The sequence below is a fragment of the Mirounga leonina genome, unplaced genomic scaffold (genome assembly GCF_011800145.1).
Source record: "Mirounga leonina isolate KUSES-001 unplaced genomic scaffold, KU_Mleo_1.0 Mir_154, whole genome shotgun sequence".
NCBI lineage: Eukaryota > Metazoa > Chordata > Mammalia > Carnivora > Phocidae > Mirounga > Mirounga leonina.
The window spans coordinates 40806394-40829681 of NW_023270389.1; the positions used below are offsets into that span (position 1 = coordinate 40806394).

The 23288-nt window shown below is 36.2% G+C and overlaps 1 protein-coding gene across 1 annotated transcript in view; it reads left to right on the plus strand.

The window, feature by feature from the left end:
• The window catches only part of XPR1 (xenotropic and polytropic retrovirus receptor 1), a 242984-nt gene that overhangs the window by 7243 nt on the left and 212453 nt on the right, over positions 1–23288 (plus strand). The window contains exon 2 of the mRNA XM_035010567.1: positions 22853–22904. Within this exon, the coding sequence (XP_034866458.1) occupies positions 22853–22904 (52 nt within the window). The remainder of the gene's footprint in view (positions 1–22852; positions 22905–23288) is intronic.

Below are 23288 nucleotides of genomic sequence, written 5' to 3' on the forward strand. Positions count from 1 at the left end.
ATTTGCTGTAGGCTGATCGATTTGTGCGGAAATTCTAGCTCTTTCATTATCTTAAAAATAGAAAAAAAATAGTATTTTTTGTTTTGTTTTTGGTTTTATATTTCAGTCAATGCAGTGTTTTCAGAGTTAAAAATGGTGTGGAAAGGGAAGATTGCAGATTAAGGACTTGAAACACTGTTATAAATTTGGATCCCTTTGTAAATGATGTGGAAGACTTTCTCCTTAGCTTTTTAAACTTTTTACGTTATACACCTTTGAATCTAATTTGTTTTTATTTTTTTAAAATAATTTATTTTTTGGGCGCCTGGGTGGCTCAGTTGGTTGGGTGACTGCCTTCGGCTCAGGTCATGATCCTGGAGTCCAGGGATCAAGTCCCGCATCGGGCTTCCTGCTCAGCAGGGAGTCTGCTTCTCCCTCTGACCCTCCTCCCTCTCATTCTCTCTGTCTCAAATAAATAAATAAAATCTTTAAAAAAAAAAAAAATTTATTTTTTGGGGGGAGCGGCAGAGGGAGAGAATCTCAAACTGACTCCCTGCTGAGCATGGAGTTCAACACTGGGTTGGACTCGATCTCACAACCCTGAGATCATGACCTGAGTTGAAATCAAGAGTCGTACGCTTAGCCGACTGAGCTACCCAGGTGCTCCTAAATCTAATTTGTTTTTAGGAACAGATTTAGTTACCTCTTTCTTCCCATCACCATACAGGTGTGGTTTATCTATAGGGACTAATCAGAAAATTCTTAAAAAGTTGTTTATTAGAGGTCAGAGGAAAGTATAATTAACCTGATGTAAGCATAACTTAACCTGTATATTCTCTGTAACAAGAGGACAATGTGGTTTTTTTTTTTATTATGTTATGTTAGTCACCATACAGTACATCATTAGTTTTTGAAGAAGTGTTCCATGATTCATTGTTTGCATATAATACCCAGTGCTCCATGCAATACGTGCCCTCCTTAATACCCATCACTGGACCAACCCATCCCCTCACCCCCCTCCCCTTTAAAACCCTCAGTTTGTTTCTTGGAGTCCATAGTCTCTCGAGGACAACATGTTGATTAAGTAGACATAGCCTTCTCTTATTTGTTGAGGATGACCTGCAGTATTTAGAAAGACTGTAGACTAGGAATGAAGAGCTATAAGTCCTTAGACCTAGTTCTGTTACTGACTATTCATAAAGAATTAGTGAACAAGTGATTTTTTTGAAGATTGAAGGGCTGAAATATAATTATTCAGGAAAGTGGGAAGTTTTTAGATTATTGTGTGACTTATTTAGGTAAATTGGTAAAGTTGTAATTCAGAGTAATCCATGCGCTTTTGAGGTTTTTTCTGTATCTTAGAGCAGTGGTTCTTAAACATTTTGTCTTGGGACCACTTGAAACTCTTGACAGTTATTGAGGATTCCAGTGTCTACTGATATATGCTGTATTAGAAATTAAAACTGAGAAATGCTTAAAACACAGGAGTATGCAAGCATACCTACTAGATGCTGTTTACTTGTCAAAGAACAAGAGTGAAAAAGCAAATGAAGTTTTGTGTTATTATTAAAAAAGAGAGTTTGGATCTTTTGGGCTCCCTGAAAGGCTTTCTATTTTTTTTTTTTTTTTTTTTAAGATTTTATTTATTTATTTGAGACAGAGAGAATGAGAGAGTGAGAGCACATGAGACGGGGGAGGGTCAGAGGGAGAAGCAGGCTCCCTGCCGAGCAGGGAGCCCGATGCGGGACTCGATCCAGGGACTCCAGGATCATGACCTGAGCCGAAGGCAGTCGCTTAACCAACTGAGCCACCCAGGCGCCCAGGCTTTCTATTTTTTTAAGTTTATTTAAGTAATCTCTACACCTAATGTGGGGCTCGATCTCACGACTCCAAGATCAAGAATTGCATCTTCTTTTTTTTTTTTTTAAAGATTTTATTTATTTATTTGAGAGCGAGAGAATGAGAGAGAGCACATGAGAGGGGGGAGGGTCAGAGGGAGAAGCAGACTCCCTGCAGAGCAGGGAGCCCGATGCGGGACTCGATCCAGGGACTCCAGGATCATGACGTGAGCCGAAGGCAAGTCGCTTAACCAACTGAGCCACCCAGGCGCCCAAGAATTGCATCTTCTGACTGAGCCAGCCAGGCGCCCCTCCCTGAAAGGGTTTCTGAGAGTTGTTGCCATGGAGCATAGGACTCCTTTCAGAAAGTTCAGAGATGGCCTGAGAAAAAGTTCTCTAGTTTTAGGAGCACAAAGAGGGATAAGGGAATCTCTTGGGTGAGAATTCTCTGGTATCTCCCCTACTACAAAGAATGTTCATTTGGGAAAAGTGAAGTTGGCTTCCTTGGGATTCCCAATTCCATTCTCTTTTCTTTGAATCGAATTAGTAGATATGTGGTCAGCTTGTCATTAAGGAGAATGGAATAAACACTTATTGAGCAGTTAGGAACCCGGTGTCAGCTGTTTTCCATAGGTTAATCTCCTTTAATCTTCACAAGATAGATGATTTATTATTTTCATTTTAGAGAGATTAATCAATTTGTTCATGGCTAATTTGAAATAGAATCTGTCATAATTTGGAGCTCTTGCCTTTTTTTTTTTTTTAAGATTTTATTTATTTGACAGAGAGAGATACAGCGAGAGAGGGAACACAAAGCAGGGTGAGTGGGAGAGGGAGAAGCAGGCTTCCCGCTGAGCAGGGAGCCCGATGCGGAGCTGGATCCCAGGCCCCTGGGATCATGACCTGAGCCGAAGGCAGACGCTTAAGGACTGAGCCACCCAGGCGCCCCTGGAGCTCTTGCTTTTATACAGAATTGTAAATAACAACAGTGGTGGTAGCAGGGGCAGTAACAACAACTGTGATTTTCTGAGTGCTTACAGTGTTAGGCATTGTGGTAAGTACTTTAAAAACATTTTCTCTTTAGAGCAGGCCATTTAGATAGGTTGTTAGCTCTGTTTATAGATTGGGGAAATTGAGTGTTAGGGCCATTGAGTAATTGATATGTTGATACTGCTAATTGTGGCTTCTCTTAATTCCTACATCATATTGCTTTATGAAAAATAAACCAATAAATTCATTCATTTATACATACATACAGTTACATGTGGTCTGATCTGTTCTTGAGCGCCTGCTGAAGTATTGGCTGGTCTGTTTTTAGTCCAAAGTCTCAGTCTGCATGGTTTGGAGGTAGTGGAGTGTGGTCTGGAGGTGAGAGTTAATTTATATTTTCCTCAAGATAATCTATGTAACTATTATTAGATAGGCAGTTGAGTTGGTAAATAGAGGACCAACTCCTCTCTAATATCTTACCTCTTTCATAAGAAAGAGGTAAGATATTAGTGATAAGAGTAAAAAGAGGAAGATAAAAATGGGCATAGCTGTTGCTATGCCAAATTGTGGCGTTTGGCTTCTAGATGATAGATCATGGAATGTTAATTAGACCTGTAAGGAATCTCAGAGATTATTTAACCCAATTCCTTTTTTACTTTAATGGGAAATGAGGTTTAGAGAGGTTAAGTGATTCAAGGTTACATGATGTGGTTAGTGGCTGAGTTAACACAATTAATCCTATTTCATTTTATTGCTTATTATTTTGCCTTATATGCTAGTAGGTTCATATGCATACAGAGGACAAACTCTGAAACCAGACTGCCTAGTTCATATTCCACCTCCACGATTTACTAGCTGAGAGACCTCAGGCAAGTCACTTAACGTCTCTTAACTAACTGAGCCACCCAGGCGCCCTGTATTTTTTTTAAATTGGGGTGAAATTCACATGTGATTCTTAAGTATGACCAAATAGCTTGAGTGAGTTGTTTGTTTTTAATTATTTTCAATTTTCTAATGAAAATTTAATTTCTAATACTAGAATTGGTTTTAGATTTGAGAAAGACCTTTCAACCCCTCTGTTTTATAGATGAATAAATTGAGGGTAGAGAAGCCAAGATTATGTGGTCAGAGTCTTAAAACTAGCTGATAGCAGAGGCTGGAATAAGGATATTGGCTTCCTGCTCACTGCTGTACCTTGCTGAGGCTTGTCACTGCTGTGTAAATGTGTGCTGTTGTTGTTGCTTTTAAATTTTAAGAATGAATTTTCTTTGTAAGAGTCAGTATGAATTTAAATGTTCTAATGATTATTCAGATACTCTGCATTAATACACTTATCTGAATCTAATCCGTTAGATCACATTATCAACCTAAAATAATTCTTGTGTGTATCAGTTAAAAGACTGAGTAAATGAAGAGACTCACACCTTTAAAATACTGCTGTTTACTCAACTACAGAAAATTGGTCATTGCCCTGTCTAGGTAGAAACCTATCTTAGTTGAGAAGACAGGACTGAGGAATTATGGTAAAGCTTGAAGGGTTAGATAGGAATGAGCAAGTCTCAGGAGAGTTAAGAAATCATTTGGCCATTCCTCTGTAATATATCTGTGTTTGAATGTTAACTCAGGTTACATCTGTTACCTGTACATTAGGAGTAACTCTCCCTCCCCCTAAGACTTCTTTTGACATGTTACCAAGCCAAATCAGGACTTAGAGAGGATCAGAATATATAATTAAATCAATTCATGAAGTATTCCTGAATGACTGCTTCCATTTTTTTTTAATGATAAAGGGATAACGATAATACTACCAGCTAATGTTTATTGAGTGTTTCTGATGTGCCAGGCATTTTACATTTAATCCTTATCCTCTAAGGCAGGTTTTGTTATCCTTGTTTTAAGAAGACACTGAATCTTAGATTGCATAAGTTGCCCAAGGTCACATAGCTAGTGAGTGGTAAAAGCTGGAACACAGGTGTGTCTTGTTTCAGAGCCTGGATTTTTAACATGGTGTTACGCTGTCAGGATCATGCAAGAGGCTAGAGATGTAAGGATAAGTGCCTGTCTTCGAGGAGCTCATAACTTGGGTGGGGTCCTCATCATAGTATACTGTGATTGTGTTACTGAAGAATGCCAATTGATTTTGCTCTGGAGATCAAAAGTATTTATCTTGGAAATTTTCACAGAGGTGGCATTTGAACTGGGTACCAGAGATTGAGTAGGGTTTGATCACATGGTGAAGAGGAGAAAGGGCACTGGGGGCAATCTAGGCAAATAGAGTAATATTGAACAAAGGCATAAATAGGTGAAAATATCTAAGCATATTAATGAACTCTGGTTTAGTAGATAGGCGGGAGAACTGATGAGGTAAGATTGGAAGGGGGGACTAGGAGGGATCAAGGGGTGAAGGGATAAGTACCTTGCTCAATTTAAACATTGATCTAAATCAATTACATTGATTTAGAGACTACTGAATTTGAAATTATAATAACCCTGTGAGCCTGGGCAGGTCATTTACCCTTTCTGGGGAAGGATTTAAAATCCATCAAGGATTTTAAAGAAGAAGTTAGTAGGGAGGGATCAGTACAAAGTGAGATGTATAATTTAGATCTTGGAGGATGCATTGGAGAGAACAAGACCAAAGACAGGAAAACCAGACAGTATGGCCAAAAATATTGAGGGTTTGAATCAATAGCTTATTTAATCAATTTTAGTGTGTATTTTTCCCATGTTTTACTATTGAAATCAGAGTACATCTTATAGTTAATGCTGTGTCATAGACTAATTGGCAGGCATGTTTTTCATTTTTAGAATCACAAAAAATGATGATGTATGTTACTGTTAGTGACATCTTAGATTTGATTAAATTTGATAGTAATAACATATAAAATTTACTTAATGCTTACTGTGTGTATGTCAGGTAGAGTGTATATGCCAGCATCTGGCAGTGTCTGCCATATTTAGCAACTTTTTTTTTTTTTTTTTAAATAACAGAAAGTGACCAAAGGCCATGGGATCTACCTGGGGTGTCATTAAGGGTTGAGAAAGATTCATAAGAGCCTGGTTGAAGAGTGAATGGGGAATAAGAAAAGTTCATGTTTGTCCCCACAGAGTGTGGCTAGAGCTCTAGAAATGAATTACTTTGGTACCAATTTAGAGTTTTCTTATATTGTTTAGTCAGTGATTGCAGATTTAGTCCTTTTATGTAATAAACTCAAATGCAGTTGGTGATAATGAAATTGAGATACAGTCTTTCCTTTGTTTTTCAAATGTTTTCATAATAGCAGGTAACAAAGGTATTGATAATCAGGTAAGGCACCACCTCTTATCACAGAGTTCATCATATTACGATAAACCTTTCTTTTTGAGTCAAATATACTTACTTGAAATATGAGTATTGAAATATAACTATCTCAAATTATACTGCCATTAGATATTTGCTAGAGAGGGCTACAAAATGTTTTCTCTAGAATTTGTTCGCTTCGTTTCATGGACTTTGAAAAGTTCAGTTCTTGATAGATGGAAAAATTAGAAATTACATTGATTTAGAGACCACTGAATTTGAAATTATAATAACCCTGTGAGCCTGGGCAGGTCAGTTAGCCTTCCTGTGTTAAAATTTTCTCATCCTTAAATTGGGTACAGTAATGTCTACTTTAGAGGATCATGTGAAATGAAATGAATTAATAATTGGAAAGCACTTAGAACAGTACATATGTACAGTAAGTAATAATACTATGTGTAGTAAGTGTTGTATATGTATTAGCCATTATTACATATCTATCCCTAGTGGTTTGAAACCAACAGTTGAGCAGGGTGCTAGTTGATTTATTTATTCTTGAGACAACTTGGGGAAGGGAGTCAGTGAAACTGTAACTAGGAAGAAAACAACTTAGATACTATTCATTCAATTATTGGACAAATGGAAGCTGAAAGAATTTTACCTTTTTTTAAAAGATTTTATTTATTTATTTGACAGAGAGAACAGTGAGAGAGGGAACACAAGCAGGGTGAGTGGGAGAGGGAGAAGCAGGCCTCCCGCAGAGCAGGGAGCCCAATGTGGGGCTTGATCCCAGGACCCCAGGACCCCAGGACCATGACCGGGCCGAAGTCAGATGCTTAATGACTGAGCCACCCAGGTGCCCCAAGAATTTTACCTTTTTAAAAAAGTCTGGTATTTCACAGAACATAAAATTTATGTTACTACGTGTTGACAATTATTGATGAAATAAAAATATTAATTTATACATTTTTGAAAGTTTCTTTGATTTTTAAGATAGATGAAAGCCTGGGAAGAAAGTTGATAACTTTTTCCTTTTTTCTTCCACACTTTTGTTGTGAAGTCTTATTAGAATTGATTGATAAACATACAATATTAGAGAAAAAAATGTTTTAGGAAAAGAAATTATCAAATACAGTATTTTAAAATTCTCCCTTGACCTTTCTTTCATTTTAAAGACAGTATTATATAACATGGTGGGTTTTATGTAGGGAACACTTAATAAACCATTGTTTATTTACAACTTTAATTACAATGATTTAAAAATTTTAAGTGTATCAGTAATTATTAATAATAATTTAATGCATATTTTGGGAATCTGCCCTGTTAAAACAGAATATCCTATTAAAGTTAACATCTTCCTTCCAAATGATGTAATACACAAACATACACAATATTGTAGTAGTTGGATCATTTTATTATCATTAATATTTGAAATTAAATAAAAATATCATTGGTAAAAGATAAAGTAATACTATTAAACTTTATTTTTTTATTTTTTATTTTATTTTTTTAAAAGATTTTATTTATTTGACAGAGACACAGCAAGAGAGGGAACACAAGCAGGGGGAGTGGGAGAGGGAGAAGCAGGCTTCCCACAGAGCAGGGAGCCCAATGTGGGGCTCGATCCCAGGACCTTGGGATCATGACCTGAGCCGAAGGCAGACACTTAATGACCTGAGCCACCCAGGTGCCCCAAACCTTTTTTTTTTTAAAGAGAGGGAGGGAGGAGGGGCAGAGTGAGAGGATGAGAATCCCAAGCAGACTACACAGCTCAATGCGAGGCTTGATCTCACAACCCTGAGATCATGACCCGAGCTGAAATCAAGAGTTGGACACTTAACCGACTGAGTCACCCAGGCGTCCCCTATTAAACATTTTTGAATGCATCACTTTCTAGTGCTTAGCACAGTGATTTGTTACGTAGGTGCTTCAGTGTTTATGCATTTTATAGGTAGTGAAGGAAGGAAGAATTCACTCTAAAGGTTTAAACCTAGGGAAACTGGTAGAGAATAGCTACTTTTGGGGATGGTAAACTCATGAAATTAGATCTTAAATATGTTGATTTCGTGTGTGAAATGTTTATATGTAGAGAAGGAGCTAGAATTTGAAAAACTGTATCAACAGATTATCATAATTGAGATAGTAATTAAAGAACTCACTAAGGGAAAGTGTGTAAGGCAGAAAAGTAGAGATGCAAATAGAGGAAGTCTTGGAAAATATATTGTCACAAGAGTCAAGAGTTGTAAAGATAAATGGATTACTAGCAGTGATATGCTGTGTAGACAGGTCAGTGAGAATGAGAATAAAGGATAGGCCTTGGATATGACAAAAGGAGCTTATTGGTGGATTCTGAACATAAATTGTCTTTTGCAAACTGACTTCCAGGTTTTAAGAAGTTAAAGTCAATGATACAACATGTGTGTAATTTTCATTTCAGAAATGTGGCTACTAACAGTGAGGAAAATAAGATAGAACCTTTAGGAACAAGTAGGATAAAGCTTTAAAAGGTTCTTTGAGGATATATGAGATCTGTTCATATATGAAGGCAGTAGAGAAAGTAGCTTTAATTTTATCTAAATTTTTGGCTTTAATTGCATTTCCCTCATTTACTGACTGTGAGATGTTCACAAAGTTATTTCTCTGAACCTCAGTTTTCCTGTGTGTAAAATGGGGATACTATTTACTTTTCAGGCTTATTGTGAGAATTAGATGTAATAATATATGAAAGTGCCAGCAAGGGGTGAAAATACTCTTCAGTAAAGTATGGCTGTTAATTTCTGTCATTATTAAAAATAAGCCACTGGAGTAACTGTTATTCATTTATTTAACAGGCATTTTATTTTAGGGTGTTAGTGCTTAATCCAATAAGACTCTCTTTCAATGTCATGAAATTTCTTGGAAAGGAAATGATGGTAGCTGGACTTTTAGAATCCGTTCCTTGAGAAACTACCTTCTGACAAAATGAATTACTGTATTTCATAGATTCTAAGATACACACTCCCCTCTTCCACATTCCAATACCTTTGAAATAGGGATTTGTCTCGTAGATGTCATAGTTTAATTGGTAATGTTTTTCTTTCTTAATGATTCATAAAATAATGGTGTGCCTTGACAGTTGATGATGTCTTAGATTCAATGAGATATGGTAGTATTTTATTAAGTACAAATATCTTCATGCATTTTGACAAGTAGTATTTTTGTAGAAAACATTATTTAGCCTACAGAGAATATCTAGTTTATTAAGGTTTTGTGATACTGAAATTGGAGCTGTGATGTGGTCTAACACCCATCGATCAGAAACCATTTTTGGGGCCACTGGCTGGCTCAGTTGGAAGAACATGCAACTCTTCCATCTCAGGATTGTAAGTTCGAGCCCCATGTTGGGTGTAGAGATTTCTTTCAAAAAAAAAAGAAAGAAGAAACCATTTGTATAGACATATAGGAAACACCATTGCAGAGCTTTTGGGTTCCTTTTTGTTTTTGTTCAGATAAACTGGTAAACTGTTACTTAAGAGCAAAAGTGAGAATTTGGTGTTGTGATAATTGTTATTTTTTGGCAAAATCCAACATGTTTTACCAACCTGTATAACACTTATATGTTAAAAAGAGCTGGAAGCCAAAAGCATTAAGAGCTTATCTTGTGACTAGTAAATAAAAATGGTTTGAATTTTGTGTAGAAACAAAAGATAATGAAAATTGGGAAAAATAAGAAAGGACTTTGCGTTTTGATATTTCATGAAACTGGAACTGCTATAAAAGAATTCAGTAAAAGTAACAATAGCTGAAACTTTAAAAAATTAACTGATGTGCTGATTTTGGATATTTAGGTTTAGGTTTTGTGTTACAAAGTCTGTGAAGTTTACCAATACGTTTTAAATTCGTACAGTGCTATAAAAATTAACGTGAGATTGCTCTCCGCCCTCAGAATTTACGCTGTTATCACAATAAATGTAAGAATGAGCCATATAGATTTAATTAGTTAGAAGAGAGTATTTGTTATCAGCTTTATTTTATCATCAGAATAGTATCCTTAGACAAGGAAGATGCTGATTTATTCTGTCAGACCTGCTCCAGCTTAGAAGTGTGGCTGCATGACTTCCCAAGGGCATTCAGTTTAAGTTAAATTACAATGTTGGTGGCTTTGACATGGGAATGCAATTTTGTTTATTATTGCTAAATATATCACTTCAAATTGTCATAATTTTCCTTTCCATAATTTTGTATACTTATAGGAATAAGTATATTCCTATATTATATAATCTTAGCTAATTTGATCAAGAGGAGCAGTACATGTACATTTTGTGACATAATGATATTTTTCAAATCTACCTTACATATTAATTATCTGTTGCTATATAACGAGTTACCGCCAAACTTAGTAGCTTAAAACAATAATAAACATTTATCTCATGCTGTTTCTGTGTGTCAAGATTTGGAAGCAGCTTGACTGGGTGTTCTGGCTCAGGGTATTGTGTGCAGTTGCAGTTAAGATGTCAGCTGGGGCTGCAGTCATCTCAAGACTTGACTGGGACTGGAGGATCCAATTCTAGGATAGCTCACTCAGATGGTATGCTATTTGTGTGTGTGTGTTTTGTTTTTTTTTTCCCAGGAGGCCCTCAGTTCTTTACCACTCAGAACTCTCTATAGGGCTGCTTCTGATTTTTTTTATGACTGGCTTCTCCCAGATTAGGTGATCCAAGAGAGAACAAAATGAAAATCAGTGTCTTTTATGACGTAGCCTTGGAAGCAGTACTCTGTCATTTATGCAATAATCTATTGGTTATACAGGTCAGCTCTATTTTATTTGGGAGGGGTTGCACAAGAGCATTATTACCAGGAAGCAGGAATCTTTGGGAGTCCTCTCAGAGGCTGCTTGTTACACCTGATATAAAAATCTAATGTTAAGAAAAGTTTTGGAAATAAAAGGAAGAATATCAGAAAATTGAGTTGTCAAAAATAGAGGTAAATCTTAGAAAATAAGGTTTCATTTGAAATCATAGGCTATGTGTCTTTTTCTCAAGCATGGATTATAGAATTTGCAATACTTGGACAAGATACCTTAGTAACCCGAGTCTCAGATCTTCAGTGGTAAAATAAGAAGCATGTTTACATTAAAGAGTTAAAGCTCTGTGTTTTAAGAGTTAATACATTAAAGAGTTAAAGCAGTGTGTTCAAAAATACTCAAAATTATATCTGATAGTAGACATTCAATAAATGTAATAACTATGATTGCTTTTATTATTGATCAGTATTTGTGGCCATCATTTCCTGAGCTCTCATGTATACTTAGCTCAATCTAATCTAAGCCCGATTATTCTTCTGAAACCATTTATTAATGGTTACAGGTAAGCTCCTGATCCTCAGATCTAATAACCTCCACTTAGTCTCTTTCTTTTTGATCTCTAAGCAGCTTTTTATTTTTCTTTCCTTTAATTTAAGGTTACATTTTTAAAATCTTACATATGGGTAGTTTAAGTTATAGGTTCTAAAGTAGAGAGTCAGAGTGTAGGCATTCTAATGTTAGCTATTTTTCTTTATAATTCAGTTGTAGCATTCGATTAGAGAGGGAGATACATAGACAGCATTCTAATTAGATAGACAGAATAGACATCTATATTCACCATCCAGCTCAAGAAACAGAAGAATTATTAGTATAATGAACCCTTGATTATTGTTTTACTTAACTCAGATGTTTTCGGTTTTCTTTTTAAATTATTTTTCCAGCTTTATTGAGATGTAATTGATGTATAACACTATATGAATGCAAGGTGTACAACATACTGATTTAATACATTGATTTATTGTAAAATGATTACTACCATAGCATCAGCTAACACTTCCGTCCCATCACGTAATTACCATTTCTTTTTTGTGGTGAGAACATTTAAGATCTGCTCTCTTCACAACTTCCAAGTATATAATACAGATTTATTAGGTATAATCACCATGCTGTACATTAGATCCTCAGAACTTGTTAATCTTATAACTGGCAGTTTGTACCCTTTAATGAATATTCCCCCCCAACCCTCACCCCAACACACAGACGTGGTGACCACCCCTCTATTCTGTTTCTCTGAGCTTGCTTTTTTAGATTCCACATATAAGTGGTATCATACAGTATTTGTTTTTCTCTGACTTATTTCACTTAGATTAATGCCCTCAACATTTATCCAAATTGTTGCAAATGGCAGGATTTCCTTCTTCCTCATAGCTGAATAATATTCCATTGTATATGTATATACCACATCTTCTTTATCCCTTCATCTGTTAACACTTAGGTTGTTTCCATGTCTTGGATATTGTTAATAAATGCTGCACTGAACATGAGGGTGCAGGTACCTCTTCTCTAAGCAGATTTTGATAGTTTTTAAAGCTCTTCTTTCTTTTTTCAGTGTTAAATTAGTTTTAGGTATGTAACATAGTCATTCCACAACTCCACACATTATGCTGTACTCACCACATGTGCATCTATGATGTGTTACCATACAGCACTATTACAATACCATTGATTAGTATCTCTTCCTTCCTGAAATGCTCCTTTAATTTTTGTGGCCTGTGTATATATATCTGATTTTTTTTCCTCATTGTCTTCTCTGCTGCTTTGTATTCCAAAAGTTTATGTCTTGGGCCCACTTCTTACTTTCTGAGAAATTGCATTTACCTAGAGCTTAGGCAATTTCAAATCATCTCTATATAGATGATTTCCAACTCTTAAACACTAGCTCTGACCTATCTTTTAAATGGTAGATCTCTATTTTCATGTGTCCACTAACTATCTCAGATATCCTGTAGATACCCAAAATGGTTTGTCATCCAAATGCTTATCTTCTTTTTTTTGCTCAAGTTTTTTCTTTTTTGTTTTTTTTCAGGTCAGTTAATAGTATCCGGAATCATCCTTCTTTTTACCTGGGCTCAAAATCTTGGAGATCTTTAGTTCCCTTGTTCATGTTTAGTTGTTTGTCTAATCTTTCTTTTTTGCTTCTTGGTGTTTGCTTCTTGGTATCCCCCTCTTTCCCATATTTCACCTACTTTTTTTTTTTTTCCATTGCTACTGCCTTAGACTTTCAGTATGCTTTATTTTTTTTTAAGTATTTAACATATTGTATTCTAATTTACGTATTTATGTGACTTTTCCTTGTTTGAGTCATCATCATTTCATTAGAGCCTGGCATAGTGTACAGAGTAGACATCCAACGATGTTCATTGAATGAGTAAAGCTTGGGAACTTCCTTAATGATGGTATTAATAATCTAGAAATATCTATGGTGTGCCTCTTTTATACAAGTACAAGCAAGGTGGCTAAAACCCTGGCTTTACATTCATATGGGGAACAAGTGACACAGATAACTAAAACATAAGGTAGAAATATTAAGTGCTATAAATGATTTCAAGTAGAGTAGTACAGGATTTCAGAGGAGGGAGTGATGATTTCTAGCTGGAGAAATCAGGACAAAGCATAAAAGAGGTTAAATTTGATGTAGAACTTGAAGAATGGTTAAGATTTGGAAATTAGATTTTAAAGATGTGGGTAGTGTGGGGGATTCTGATAGAGGCAATAGTTGTAAACAAAGGCAAAGATGGAAGAAATATTGAGGTCCCTAAAATGAGTAATTATAATAATAAATAATTCATTTTGGCTTGAAGGTCAGGTGAAAGTGAAAGCGAAAGTGATTTTCTTCAGTTTGGAAGATAAGCCTAAAAGACAGTTTGGACCATTCTGGGTACCTTAGAGACCAGCAGAGGATTATGAGCTTTAATTTGTGGCCATTGGGAAATCATTATAAGTTTTTAAGCAGGAGAATCAGACTGCTTTGGGAAGATTGATATGGCAGCAGTCTGTAAGATATTTTAGAGAGTTGAAAACCTATAGGTTGGTAAACCAGTGAAATAGTATTTGTTCACTGAAATAGTATTTGTGGGTAAAAGGATAGGAGAGAATGAATGTAAATGAGGTTGTGATAGTGGCATTGACTGAACCAGATCACTAAACTCATGGGTAGAAAGGAGAATATAAGAATGTAACTCTGCTAGGACAGGGATTTTTATTTTCCTCATGATGTAGTCCAGGTGTCTAGCACAGTGCCTGGCACATAGCAGATACCCAGTGAATATTTGTTGAATGAGTGATAACTGAGATTGTGAATCTGTGTGATATGGGTACTGGCAATAGCATTAAAAGAAATACAGAACATGAGGAGAGCAGGTTTTGGGAAGAAATGAATTTTGGACATTCTGAGTTTGTGTTAGCAGACATGTGGCTGAGGATATAGTTTTGGGAGATATCCACATAGAAGTAGTAAAAGCCATGTTAGTGAATGTCAGAATATATTAGCGCAATAATTTATAAATGTGAATATAACATGACATGTTCCAAATTAGTTCTTCCTATTATATATGTTTTATACATTTAATAATTTCAATTATAATTTATGTTGTAACAACTTTTGCTTATTGAATTGCCTTTTGCTGATATCCTGATGATGATTTGTATTGTTGACTCATCAATTGGCTCATGCATAATCCTAATATACTATAGGTTTTGTATTAAGTATGTACAAGAGTACATTAATTTTGAACTTTAATATATTAGATTATAAGAATTTGTATAAGAGTTTTTATTGACTTTACAGATTATTTCTGTCATCAAAAATAGAGCTAGGTTAGTTTATTTCTTTTTTTTTTTTTAAAGATTTTATTTATTTATTTGAGACAGAGAGAGACAGAGAGCACATGAGAGGGGGGAGGGTCAGAGGGAGAAGCAGGCTCCCTGCCGAGCAGGGAGCCCGATGCAGGACTCGATCCCGGGACTCCAGGATCATGACGTGAGCTGAAGGCAGTCGCTTAACCAACTGAGCCACCCAGGCGCCCCTAGGTTAGTTAATTTCTATATGGGAAAAGAAATGAGCATTAATTAGATGGTGATTCTTTGTATAGGACACATGAGAATGCTAGCTGCCCTCTTTTGAGGTTTATAATTTGATTTACAGAACTGCTGTTAACACTTCAGTATCATGAAAACATGACTGATTTCTAGATGATGAGACAAAAACCAGGTCACGTGTAATTGACTTGTACCTTATTCACAGACTACCCAGTATTTCTGGTGAAAAAATTAAAAAGGGAATGCAAAAAGAAGAAGTAGAAACTGAAAAAGAAATAATTGGAGAATGTTTCTGGGGTGCTGTAGTTAAGCTCATGATGTACATATTTTGAAAAATATATTGAAATTTTGTTATTGAGGAGTTCCATTTAGAGAAGTTTCAGATTTGGGGTGCCTGGGTGGCTCAGTTGTTAAGCGTCTGCCTTCGGCTCAGGTCATGATCTCAGGGTCCCGGGATCAAGCCCCGCATCGGGCTCCCTGCTCGGCAGGAAGCCTGCTTCTCCCTCTCCCACTCCGCGCAGCTTGTGTTCCCTATCTCGCTGTGTCTTTCTCTGTCAAATAAATAAATTAAATCTTAAAAAAAAATAAAAGTTTCAGATTAAAAAAAGTCTGTGATGTAAACTTTATCTAATTATTAAACACTGTTAATAGAGATTATGACTGTTTTAAAGGTTTATGACAAATATCCCTTTCCCTTCCTCTTTAAATACCTGTTTGTTTCATTGCTTATCAATCAATAATTAGATTCCAGTGTGCTGACTTTGAATGCTATTGAAGGTAATGAGAGCAACATGGGTTAGATATTTTACTGATGGAGGTGTTAATAGTTATCGTATGATTTATATGAGGCTAATGGTGAACTGATAGGAAGTAGGAGGTTTTTTCTTTTTTTTCAAATTTTTATTTAAATTCTAGTTAACATACAGTGCAATGTTGGTTTTAGGAGTGGAATCCAGTGATTCATCACTTACATACAATACCCAGTGCTCATCATATCAAGTGCCCTCCTTAATACCCATCACTCATCTAGCCCATCCGCCACCTACCTCCATCCATCACCCCTCAGTTTGTTCTTTATCTTTAAGTCTCTAGTGTTTTGTTTCCCTGTTTTTTCTTTTTTTTTCCCCCTCTCCCATATGTTCATCTATTTTGTTTCTCAAATTTCACATATGAGTGCAATCCTATGGTATTTGTCATTCTCTGACTTTTTTTGCTTAGCATAATACTGTCCATGTATTGTGAATGTGAACATCTATCCATGTTGCTGTGAATGGCAAGATTTCATTCTTTTTGATGGGTGAGTAATATTCCATTGTGTATATATACCACATGGAAGTAGGAATTTTTCTAGCTTCTGATCTCAGTTTGTGAAAAGGCCTGTGAAATGGCCTGTGCTTTGGAAAGGAGATTAATGATGATCTACTATGTGTTACTAAAAATTAACAACATAAGAAATTTGTAATGATAGTATTATTAAACATATATGTTAGGTTTGAGCTATACTCTATTTCATAGAATAGATATTATATAGTAGAAAGTTTAAATAATATAATCAGGAGACCTTATTATTTAAAGCATATGCAAACTGGGATTTGCATGTATTTTCTTATGAGTCTGTAGGTTTCCTATGAGAATTAAAAATATAGTATGTTCATGACAGTGATTTTTCTGAAACTATCATAGCATATTCTAGATCATCTAGATTACCTGTCTTATAAACTAGTAAATGCCAGGAGATTGCAGTAACTGTTTATGCTTGTTTGGTCGTGTTGGCTCCAGGTAGTATTGTAGTACTTTATGAAGAGTTAATAAGGACTGAGGTATATCTAATGCATAAATGATGTATTCATGTCCAAATAGTAGATTGCCAAATGATGCCACAACCCACTGTACGATGTAAGTTTTGTGGTAGTTCACATTGGATTAGCTAACATTCTTTGAGTATCTTTTATGTTCTAAGTACTCTTCATGTATAATCATGAATTATAATTAATATAAGGATTTGTGTTTTAAGAGTTTTTAATTCTCATAATAGACCTGTGAGGTATGTGCGATCACTTGTGTTGTACAGATGAGGGCATTGTTATACAGAGAAGTTAATTTTCCCAAGCTTACATAGCTATTAAGTGGTAGAGTTGGTTTTCATACACATTGTCTGACTCCATAACTCCTACCCACTGTACTATGCTACCTTATAGTAGGGAGAGGTACTAGGAGAATTATATCACATCTGATAGTCATATAGGCATTCCAAATTCAGAAGAACCGATATAATGACAGCATTGTATTCATGTTGCCAGTTGAGATTTTGTTTCAGCAAACATCTTTTTTCCTGTCCTGTTAATGTTGTTGGTTGAATAGTATTGGTTTTGTGACTGTGTTTGGATTTAATTTGGAAGATTTTACTATTATATGAGTTGTTATAAGCACTAAAGGAGTTTTGTCTTAGTATATATATATTTCAATAACATAACAAAAACAATTTAATACTCAGATTACAGTAGCGATGTTGATAGAAAAGATTGCTTTGAATCCTTTGAAAATCCAAGAAGTCTGTTATGGGGTATGTGGGTGGCTTCGTCAGGTAAGTGTCTGACTCTTGATATCAGCTCAGGTCATGCTCTCAAGGTCATGAGATTGAGCCCTGCATCGGGCTCTGCACTCTAAGGGGAGCCTGCTTAGGATTCCCCCCCCACCCATGCTCTCTCTCAAAGTAAATAAATAAATCTTTAAAAAAAACTAATCTATTGTAATGTACATGAATGTATATTGATTTTATTGTACAAATTCAGGTTTGTTTTTTTTTTTTTTTTTTTTTAAGGCAGGGAGGGGGAGAGGGAGAGAGAATCCTAAGCAGGCTCCATGCCCAATGCAGAGCCCAACACCAGGCTGGATCTCACAACCCTGAGATCATAGAGGAGAACATAGGCAGTAACCTCTTTGACATCAGCCACAGCAACTTCTTTCAAGATACATCTCCGGGGCGCCTGGGTGGCTCAGTTGGTTAAGCGGCTGCTTTCGGCTTAGGTCATGATCCTGGAGTCCCGGGATCGAGTACCGCATCGGGCTCCCTGCTCGGCAGAGAGTCTGCTTCTCCCTCTGACCCTCCTCCCTCTCATGCTCTGTCTCTCATTCTCTCTCTCTCAAATAAAAAAAAAAAAAAATCTTAAAAAAAAAGATACATCTCCAAAAGCTAGTGAAACAAAAGCAAAAATGAACTTTTAGGACTTCACTGATCCAAAATCAGTGTCAGATGCTTAATGGACTGAGGCCACCCTGGTGCCCCCAAATTCAGAGTTTTACATAAAGTAATGTGTATCCTTAAAGGAAAACAGCATAAATTGAGGAAACTCTTTGAATGTGTTGTTTTGTGTATTTGGATGTACTGTTCCTAACCCAGGCAAGTGCTTTCATATTATAGACAATAGTATATAGGTACTAATGTAGACATTACTCTGTAGGCTTTTTCCCCCTTCTTCGTTCCTAATTGGGGGCTATTCTCGTGTCACAAGAATAGAATGATATCCTGTTTATGGAGTTCTCGAGACACTTACTACAATAAAAAACTTAGAGGTTTCTTTTATTCAGAGGAAAACTGAAGTAGTAAGAAGCAGGATTATTGTCCCTGATTTTACTGAGAACTGTCTAAATTATGATTCAGTTTTATAATCAAAATGAAGGCTATCACCATTTTTCTCTTTATAAAATTTTAATTGTCTTTTAAAACTTAATTTGGTAAGCTTCCCTTTTGCAAATTTAATTTATTTTCATTATATGTCACCAAGGTACTGCTTAGTATGCTTTTTCAGTGTGCTTTGTTTGTTTTTTAAAGTAATTTTCTCCGAAGAAGAAAAGCTTTGAATTTAATCATTTAATTTTGGCACACATGCCTATTGTACTCCAGAAGTAGAAAAAGTTATTCAGATATTTGAGTCTCTGATATTACCTGTTTCCATAATTTATTTCTGTAAATATTCTCTGGCTGGGTTTATGTGTTCCTTCTTATATTTTTCTTTCTAGAGATATACTTTGCTCTAAGCAATCTATTCATTTACTCTCTTTAAATACCTAATGGACGACTGTAACATAACCACCACTCTATACTTGTGTAGGACTTTAATATGAAATTCCAATCCAAACTGACATAAAGACTTTCTCATGTTTGATAAAATCTTCTGGACTGACTTCCTTTTTTAGACTAGAAATTAGTGGTCCTTGAGACATCTGAAATTGTAAAGAAAATAGTGAATGTATATACTTTGTTCTTAAAAGAAGTTCCATACCTTTGTCATATTCACTTAGGACTTTTGTACATAAATAAGTTTAAGAATTAATGGTCAGAAAACATGAGCCTGAGCTTCAAATGTAATCTTAGAAAAGTTGTGACTCAATAATGAAGGTTTTGTAAAAATGATTTCTGTTTGCATGTTTTCTGACACCACTTCTGACCAGTTCTTTTTTCTGACACCAATAACCATTTCCCTGACACCAACTGGGTGTCTAATAATTCAGTTTAATTCTGACACTAACTATCCAGAGTTAGCACAGACCCCATGGGTAAGGGCTTGTCCCACAAGACTGCCCTCACTTGAGATGCCAGCTATAAATGGGGTACCCAGGATACCCATACTTCTGCCTGGGTGACTACAAATCTTTGGTCATTGGTGATTGACTCAGTCCCCAGCCATTTTCTCTTCCTCAGAGATCTGTGGGTGGGGCTGAAGTTTTAACCCTCTAATCACAATCAGGTGGTTGGTTTTTCTGGGGACCAACCTCCATCCTGAAGCCATTTGGCCCCCCCACTCCATGAGCGGTCTCATTGGTATATAAAAGAGAGTAGATTCTAAAGATTTTCAGAAATTTGTGTCAGGCCACATGCAGAAGAATGAAACTCGACCATTCTCTAATACCATTCACAAAGATAAACTCAAAGTGGATGAAAGACCTCAATGTGAGACAGGAATCCATCAAAATCCTAGAGGAGAACATAGGCAGTAACCTCTTTGACATCGGCCACAGCAACTTCTTTCAAGATACATCTCCAAAAGCTAGTGAAACAAAAGCAAAAATGAACTTTTGGGACTTCATCAAGATAAAAAGCTTCTTCACAGCAAAGGAAACAGTCAACAAAACAAAGAGGCAACCCACAGAATGGGAGAAGATATTTGCAAATGACACTACAGATAAAGGGCTGGGATCCAAAATCTATAAAGAACTTCTCAAACTCAACACCCAAAAAACAAATAATCAAGTCAAAAAGTGGGCAGAAGAGATGAACAGACACTTCTCTGAAGAAGACATACAAATGGCTAACAGACACATGAAAAAATGTTCATCATCATTAGCCATCAGGGAAATCCAAATCAAAACCATACTGAGATACCACCTTACACCAGTTAGAATGGCCAAAATGGACAGGGAAAGAAACAACAAATGTTGGAGAGGTTGTGGAGAAAGGGGAATCCTCTTACACTGTTGGTGGGAATGCAAGTTGGTACAGCCACTTTGGAAAACAGTGTGGAGGTTCCTCAAAATTTTAAAAATAGAGCTACCCTATGACCCAGCAATTGCACTATTGGGTATTTACCCCAAAGACACAGATGTAGTGAAAAGAAGGGCCATATGCACCCCAATGTTCATAGCAGCAATGTCCGCAATAGCCAAACTGTGGAAAGAGCCGAGATGCCCTTCAACAGATGAATGGATAAAGAAGATGTGGTCCATATATACAATGGAATATTACTCAGCCATCAGACAAGATGAATACCCAACTTTTACATCAACATGGATGGGACTGGAGGAGATTATGCTAAGCGAAATAAGTCAAGCAGAGAAAGTCAATTATCATATGGTTTCACTTATTTGTGGAACATAAGGAATAACATGGAGGACATTAAGAGAAGGAAGGCAAAAATGGGCAGGGGGAATTGGAGGGAGAGATGAACCATGAGAGACTATGGACCTGAGAAACAAACAGGGTTTTAGAGGGGAGGGGGGAGGGGGGATTGGTTAGCCCGGTGATGGGTATTAAGGAGGGCACGTACTGCATGGAGCACTGGGTGTTATATGAAAACAATGGATCGTGGATCACTACATCAAAAACTAATGATGTATTGTATGGTGACTAACATAACATAATAAAATTAAAAAAAAAAAAAAAGAAATTTGTGTCAGGAACCTGAAACAAAGAGCAAATATTTTTTATTATACCACAGTTGCATTATTGTAGTATCTCAAATTTTATATAAATAGTGAATCTTTTTTTTTTTTTAAAGATTTTTTATTTATTTATTTGACAGAGAGAGACAAAGCAAGAGAAGGAACACAAGCAGGGGGAGTGGGAGAGGGAGAAGCAGGCTTCCCACTGAGCAGGGAGCCCGATGCTGTGCTCGATCCCAGGACACTGGGATCATGACCTGAGCTGAAGGCAGACGCTTAACGACTGAGCCACCCAGGCGCCCCTATAAAAATAGTGAATCTTACTGAATGTTATGGATTTAAGCATGTGCGCTGTTAAAATTTTTAAATATACATAATTTTCGTACAAAGATTTTAAAAGAAACACATGGGTTAAAATGAACAAAAATGCATTAATTTTAATTTTCCTTGTTTCATTGGGAGTCTCTTTTACATATGTTGTCAGGCTTGGTTAGTTATAGAACTAACAGGTTGGTCACTGGTCTAAAGCAAATGGTAAATTCACTTGGGAAGAATATAATTTACTAGACTTGAATATAGAACGGCTTACCCTGGAAGTTTATTTCCTCTTTTTTGGGTTTATACTTGAGTGATTCTAAGGTGGTGGTTCTGGGTGTGGGGGTAGTGTATTGATTTTGTCCCTCACGGGACATTTGGCAGTGTCTGGAGACATTTTTGGTTGTCACAACGGTTTTGGTGGAGGAGTTGCTACTGGTATCTTGATGAGGCTAGTGGGTCTCTTGATGCCAGGGATGATACTAAAAATCCTATTATGCACAAAACAGCCCCCCTAGCTACCCCCAAATAAAGAATTATCTGACTCCAAATGTTAGTTGTTGAGGGAGGCCGGAGGCCACTTTGGGAATCACCAATTGTTAGATGGTATTTGAAGCTTTGAAGCTATAGGACTGGATATAGCCACCTGTTTATGACCAGCTCTTCACACTGGAAACGTATCCATTTGATTGATTCTACCTATTGATAGGTATGTTGAAATGCTTTTTTCATTACTGCCCCAAACCACTTATTGGGAGACCACACCAGCCATCCAAATTACCTAAATATTATTGGTAGTTAATTCACTGGTTTGGAAAAAACCAGTAAATCTGTAAATATGTTTATAGTCCTGAACTCTTAATGGAGGACTTTCCAGGCCCTCATTGAAGAGTATTTGTATCCAAGATAAAAAGAATTCTGGAGATTGTCTACACAGCAGTGTGAATGTACTTGACACTACTGAATTGTTAATGTGAAAATGGTTAAGATGGTGCATTTTGTTACTTTTATGTTACTACAATTAAAAAAAATTTGTATCCAGTGTTTCATATTTTCTTAAGCAGTGTTCCACGTATTTCTCTAGGACCACTGTTCTCAGTTTCTGTCACTATTTTCTTTTAGTCAAGAGAGTTTATGATCTCTCAGGAGATTTTTCATTCTTTTCCAAATGCCCTTTAATTTTTAAAGTGTACATATTAGCCATTTTCTTAAAGATTGGACAATAGTGGATTGATAACGAAAGTATGGTATTTGGGTTTCAGCTTATTAAAGTTAATTGAAGTATTTTACTAAATTCTCAATATAGGGAATCATGTAGTTTGGATATTGAAAAAGAAGTGATTGCTTAGGGTCAAATGCTTTTAGTGTAAAGATTACTCATGATTTCATGCATTTTTTTTTTTTTAATAGGCTTTCAAGGACATGCTGTATTCAGCTCAGGATCAGGCACCTTCTGTGGAAGGTAAGATGCATTAATCCCTAATTTAGTCACATAAAATCCCTTTTTTAGGGAAGATATTTTAAACTGCATAGTCTAAAACTAATATATCCTGCCCTATTATATAGATCTTCTATGCTTTTTAAAATATATATTATGATTACTTTATATTTCAGTCAGACTTTTTGTTTGTTAAGCTCACATTTACCCTACGATGGATCCCTTACTGTGCCCTTGAATCACCTTAGCATTGTGAATCACAGATACTGGTTTAGAGTCAAAGTTCTTATCTGTATCATCTCCCCTCCCCCCAGTATATTTTTATATCTTTCCTTCCTTCCTTCCTTCCTTCCTTCCTTCCTTCCTTCCTTCCTTCCTTCCTTCCTTCCTTCCTTCCTTCCTTCCTTC